The 6,000-nt window shown below is 43.4% G+C and overlaps 1 protein-coding gene across 3 annotated transcripts in view; it reads left to right on the forward strand.

Annotated features, from left to right (window-relative positions):
* LOC139390062 (electrogenic sodium bicarbonate cotransporter 4-like) overlaps positions 1–6,000 on the forward strand; it is a 32,166-nt gene that overhangs the window by 8,642 nt on the left and 17,524 nt on the right. For all 3 annotated transcript variants that reach the window (XM_071137182.1, XM_071137183.1, XM_071137181.1), the window contains exons 6-8: positions 1,783–1,838; positions 4,184–4,341; positions 4,884–4,971. In XM_071137182.1, coding sequence (XP_070993283.1) covers positions 1,783–1,838; positions 4,184–4,341; positions 4,884–4,971 — 302 coding nt within the window. The remainder of the gene's footprint in view (positions 1–1,782; positions 1,839–4,183; positions 4,342–4,883; positions 4,972–6,000) is intronic.

A 6,000-nucleotide genomic window follows, 5' to 3' on the forward strand; every position in this document is an offset into this window, starting at 1 on the left:
AGAGTTTTAGTATAGCCAAATGGAATTTGTTGTCTGTATATTTGATCATTTCATTGAGAATACCATCAACACCACAGGCCTTTTTGGGTTGGAGGGTTTTTATTTGGTCCTGTAGCTCATTCAAGGTAATTGGAGAATCCAGTGGGCTCTGGTAGTCTTTATTTGATTCTAAGATATGTATTTGATCATGTATATGTTTTGCTCTTTGTTCTTTGTTATATAGTCAAAAAGATTGGAGAAGTGGTTTACCCATACATCTCCATTTTGGAAAGATAAATCTTCCTGTTTTTGTTTTTCTCTCTGCACCTCTCTCTCACTCTCTCTGTACCTCTCTCTCTCTGTGTCCCCCCCCCCTCTCTCTCTACATCTCTATCTCTCTCTGTACATCTCTCTCTCTCTCTCTCTCTCTCTCTCTCTCTCTCTCTCTCTCTCTCTCTCTCTTTCTCTGTACCTCTCTCTCTATACCTCTCTCTCTCTGTCCTCTCTCTCTGTCTCTCTCTCTCTGTCCTTTCTCTCTCTCTCTCTGTACATCTCTCTCTCTCTCTACACCTCTCTCTCTCTCTCTCTCTCTCTCTCTCTGTACCTCTCTATTTCTGTACCTCTCTCACTCAATTCAATTCAATTCAATTTGCTTTATTGGCATGACGTAACAATGTACATATTGCCAAAGCTTATTTAGGATATTTACAATATAAAAATGAGAATCAAAATTGTCAACGGGACAACAGTAACAACAATAACCAAGTGTCAAAATAGCCATACATTCAACAATAACAATAAGCATACAATGGAGTACATGTGCAGGTTGATTGGTCTGTCAGACACTGTCCCTCAACTTATGGCAGGCAGCAATGTAGTACGCTGCCAACCCACAGCTCTCTGCGTACTCCCCCAACAGGACAGGTAGCCTACTCTCATCAGAGAGGTCTTTGAAACCTTGAATAAGTGTTTCAAATGTGAGGAAATGACACTCTCTAATTGTTTTATATTTTTGACATTTTGTCAGAAAATGCAGCTCCGTCTCAGGTTCTGCTGTTGTGCAGTGGTTGCACAGGCTTTCCTCTACAGCCAAGTTTTCCTGTGTCTACCCTTCTCAATGGCAAGGCTGTGCTCACTGAGCCTGTACTTTGTGAAGGTTTTTGGTTTTGATCAGTAACCATGGTCAAATATTTTGCCACAGTGTACTGTCGATTTAGGTCACTCTCTCTCTATATCTTTCTCTCTCTCTCTCTCTCTCTCTCTCTGTACCTCTCTCTCTCTACCTCTCTCTCTCTCTCCGAACCTCTCTCTCTCCCTCTGTACCTCTCTCTCTCTCTCCGTACCGCTCTCTCTCCCTCTGTACCTCTCTCATTCTCTCTCTGTACCTCTCTCTCTCTCTACCTATCTCTCTCTGTGTACCTCTCTGTACCTCTAACATTGCCAAAGCAAGATACGTTTATATCTCTATCTCTATGTACCTCTCACTGCTTTCATCATCTCTCTAGAGCCTGTTTGTCTCTCTTTCTCTCTTTCTTTCACTCTCTCTTCCTTTGACTTCTTTTATCACTTCTAAATATCCAATTATTTCCCTGTCTTTTCAGATGTGTTTAAAGCTCTAGAATACTAGACAATATATAATAATATGTACTATACTAGACAATATTTCATCGTCTTCATGGTATGAACTCATTTCATTTGAAGAAGAAAAAACTGAACAAAAAATTATTTGCACATTTTTCATTGATAATTAGAACCCTCTCCATATCCTAAGCAATTGTTTATATGTACTGTGTTGTTTTGCAGGTCATGCCCAAAGTAGGAGCATGAATGACATTTCAGACACTCCGAGCACAGACCAGGTGACCCACTAATATAACATTACAACTCATCAGGCTCAATTCAATCAAACATTGTCCTTGCACAGAGAAATGACTGGTTTTACTGAATTATTGTCATAATATAATGTATATTTATTTCATGTAGGTTAATCTAGGTTAGTTACATTACTGAAAATGTCATTATCTCTAAGCAGGGATGATGTTAGTTTTCTGCAAAGCTGTTTGATTGAATTGCGTGTGAATGTTTCTTATTTTGTAATAGCACAATGTGTTGAGTGTGTGTACTCCATGTGAACGCTATGATCCCTTATTGATGTCACTTGTTAAATCCACTTCAATCAGTGTAGATGAAGGGAAGGAGAAGGATTTTTTTAGCCTTGAGACAATTGAGACAAGGATTGTGTATGTGTGCCATTCAGAGGGTGAATGGACAAGACAAAAGATTGAACTTCCTTTGAACGGGGTATGGTAGTAGGTGCCAGACGCACTGTTTTGTGTCAAGAACTGCAACGCTGCTGGGTTTTTCCCGCTCAGCAGTTTCCAGTGTGTATCAAACTACCCAAAGGACATCCAGCCCACCTGACACAACTGTGGGAAGCATTGGAGTCAACATGGGCCAGCATCCCTGTGGAACGCTTTCGACACCTTGAAGAGTCCATGCACAATGAATTGAGGCTCTTCTGAGGGCAAAATATAGTCAATATTAGGAAGGTGGTCCTAATGTTTGCTATACTGAGTGTATATGTGTGCTTGTACATGACATATAGTGTATTAAATAACATTTAACCCGTAATCTAATGTTACTTTCTGTACATATGCAGTAAAGGATTTGGATTACAGTTGTGTTTCATTGTTGCCAGGGGAGCCCGATGGAAACAGTGTTGTTATAATTAAATCTTGGATTGTGTTTGTTTTAGTGTTCGTGTCACAGAGTTATCTGGGGAGCAGGCGGGCATACAACTCAGTGTTGTCTAAGGATGATTTAACAGTAGCATTTAAACCCAGTGAGAAATACAGCCCCTCCCTGAATGATAGGTCAGGTGTATTGTGCTGAGCGTTGGGTTGAAACAGTTGCCTCTGCCAAGTTTATGCCCAAATAATTGTCTTGAGATAATGTGCTGGACAAATATGCCATGTTTAACTCAGTAGACACATCAATGAATACATCTCTGGGTACTTGACTGTTCCTGTATCTGTTTGGCCAGCGTAAAGCAGAACCAGGCTGATTTCCAGGCTATGCCAATCTACCCTCACTGATTAGGGGAAGGGGGATACCTAGTCAGTTGTACAACTGAATGCATTCAACTGAAATGTGTCCTCCGCGTTTTACCCAACCCCTCTGAATCAGAGAGGTACGGGGGGCTGCCTAAAATCGACATCCAAGTCTTTGGCACGCGGGAAACAGTTGGTTAACTGCCTTGTTCAGGGGCAGAATGACAGATCTTTACTTTGTCAGCTCGGGGATTTGATCCAGCAACGTTTTGGTTACTGACGCAGCGCTCTAACCACTATTATTCTCTGGTTGAGTGGTTTTTACTTAACGTAGTCGCAGGGGGATGTTTGAATCAACAGTAGGTCACATGTGCCAATTTGCTAGTGATAGCCCACGTGTCGTGTGTGTCGCTGGCAATGGCCTCCGTAGATAAGCTGACATAGCCCGTGACTGTGCTAGGTTTGTCTGGGACAGTATTGAGCTGCCATTGGGAAAACGTGCTTCTCAGTGTCCCATCCTCGTGCCTCTGCTGCCTCACATGTAGAGACTGGGATTGGCATTGGGATTGTACGTTCATATCGGGTGAGATCGTTAGTATCTCATTTGCAGCCCACCTTCGCATGCGATCGGTCAGTTCAGGTTATACGGCCACATTTCTTTCCCACAGTCAAGCCCCAGTCTCCAATGGATGTGGTATTTTTTTTACATTCACTAGAATTGCTTTAAATGTTATGCTCAGAGACTAGTTTATTTTATCCAGCAAAAACATAAGCTGTCAGAACAGCAGTGAGGTGAAATGTAATGATATTTTCAAACAGATCAGTGAGTGGATCGATGAAAGGCCAAGGGCATTGATAGAACACAATGACAACGTCAAGCAGGAGAACACTATTGTATACACATATCTAATGTCTTCCCTGTCACAACTGAATCCTTTATTAATGTCATATTGGGATATTTATGTGCGTATAAATGTATTAAAATAAACTTGAAACTTGAACTTGAAAATATGATGGAATTTCATCTCAAAATGTTCTTGTCAGTTATGCTGACAAGAAATCCAGTGTCCATACCATATACAGTATGCCCTGATGTATCAACTCTCTCTGACTGTCCTTCTTACCCCTCCCTCCCTCATTCCCTCCCTCCATAGCTAAGGAATAAGTTCATGAAAAAGATCCCTAGAGATGCTGAGGCATCTAATGTTCTGGTGGGTGAGGTGGACTTCCTGGATAAGCCCTTTGTAGCCTTTGTCCGCCTGGCCCAGGCCACCACTCTGGGAGGACTGACAGAGGTTCCTGTGCCCACCAGGTAATGAGCTGCCTGCCTGCCTGCCTGCCTACCTGCCTGCCTGCCTGCCTGCCTGCCTGCCTGCCTGCCTGCCTGCCTGCCTGCCTGCCTGCCTGCCTGCCTGCCTGCCTGCCTGCCTGCCTGTCTGTCTGTCTGTTTGTCTGTCTGTCGGTCAGTCGGTCTAGCTGTCTGTCTGTCTGTCTGTCTGTCTGTCTGTCTGTCTGTCTGTCTGTCTGTCTGTCTGTCTATTTGTCTCTTTCTCTGTGTTCTTTGTATCTGTTCTTATGCTCATGCAAGCACATACAGTATTTTGACATTTTGTGGACCCTAACCTATTCCCCACACAGCCTTACCTAACCTTGGTTGACCGTAAGTTGCTCTGGATGAAAGCGCCTGCTAAAGGACTAACATGTAAACAATGTCTGACATATAAGTACTAGCTGTACATAATGGCTACATCTTGCCTTGTCCATTGTATCTGTTCTTATGCCCATGCAGCACATACTGTATTTAGACATTTTGTGAGCCATTGTTGAGGTTTCTTTTCCCCCGCACTACCACAGATTCCTGTTTATTCTGTTGGGGCCAACAGGAAAAGCCAAGTCCTATAATCAGATCGGTCGAGCCATAGCTACCCTAATGGTGGATGACGTAAGTGTCTGTCAATGTTTCTTTCTTTTCATGAATACAGATGACATGACAGATCAAATCAAATCAAATCAAATGTATTTATATAGCCCTTCGTACATCAGCTGATATCTCAAAGTGCTGTACAGAAACCCAGCCTAAAACCCCAAACAGCAAGCAATGCAGGTGTAGAAGCACGGTGGCTAGGAAAAACTCCCTAGAAAGGCCAAAACCTAGGAAGAAACCTAGAGAGGAACCTGGCTATGAGGGGCGGCCAGTCCTCTTCTGGCTGTGCCGGGTGGAGATTATAACAGAACATGTCCAAGATGTTCAAATGTTCATAAATGACCAGCATGGTCAAATAATAATAATCACAGTAGTTGTCGAGGGTGCAACAAGTCAGCACCTCAGGAGTAAATGTCAGTTGGCTTTTCATAGCCGATCATTAAGAGTATCTCTACCACTCCTGCTGTCTCTAGAGAGTTGAAAACAGCAGGTCTGGGACAGGTAGTACGTCCGGTGAACAGGTCAGCATTCCATAGCCGCAGGCAGAACAGTTGAAACTGGAGCAGCAGCACGGCCAGGTGGACTGGGGACAGCAAGGAGTCATCATGCCAGGTAGTCCTGAGTCATGGTCCTAGGGCTCAGGTCCTCCGAGAGAAAGAGAGAAAGAGAGAATTAGAGAGAGCATACTTAAATTCACACGGGACACCGGATAAGACAGGAGAAGTACTCCAGATATAACAAACTGACTCTAGGCCCCCGACACATAAACTACTGCAGCATAAATACTGGAGGCTGAGACAGGAGGACAGGGCCAAACAGGAAGGATATAACCCCACCCACTTTGCAAAAGCACAGCCCCCACACCACTAGAGGGAACATGACAGATGACAGATGGCAGATGACAGATGACATGACAGATGACATGACAGTTGACATGACAGATGACATGACAGTTGACATGACATATGACATTACAGATGACATGGAAATACAGGCTTGATGGTGTGTTAACTTGAGTCAGCCAGAACTCCACATGGTGATAATGAG

This window comes from Oncorhynchus clarkii, chromosome 30 (assembly GCF_045791955.1).
Source record: "Oncorhynchus clarkii lewisi isolate Uvic-CL-2024 chromosome 30, UVic_Ocla_1.0, whole genome shotgun sequence".
Lineage (NCBI taxonomy): Eukaryota > Metazoa > Chordata > Actinopteri > Salmoniformes > Salmonidae > Oncorhynchus > Oncorhynchus clarkii.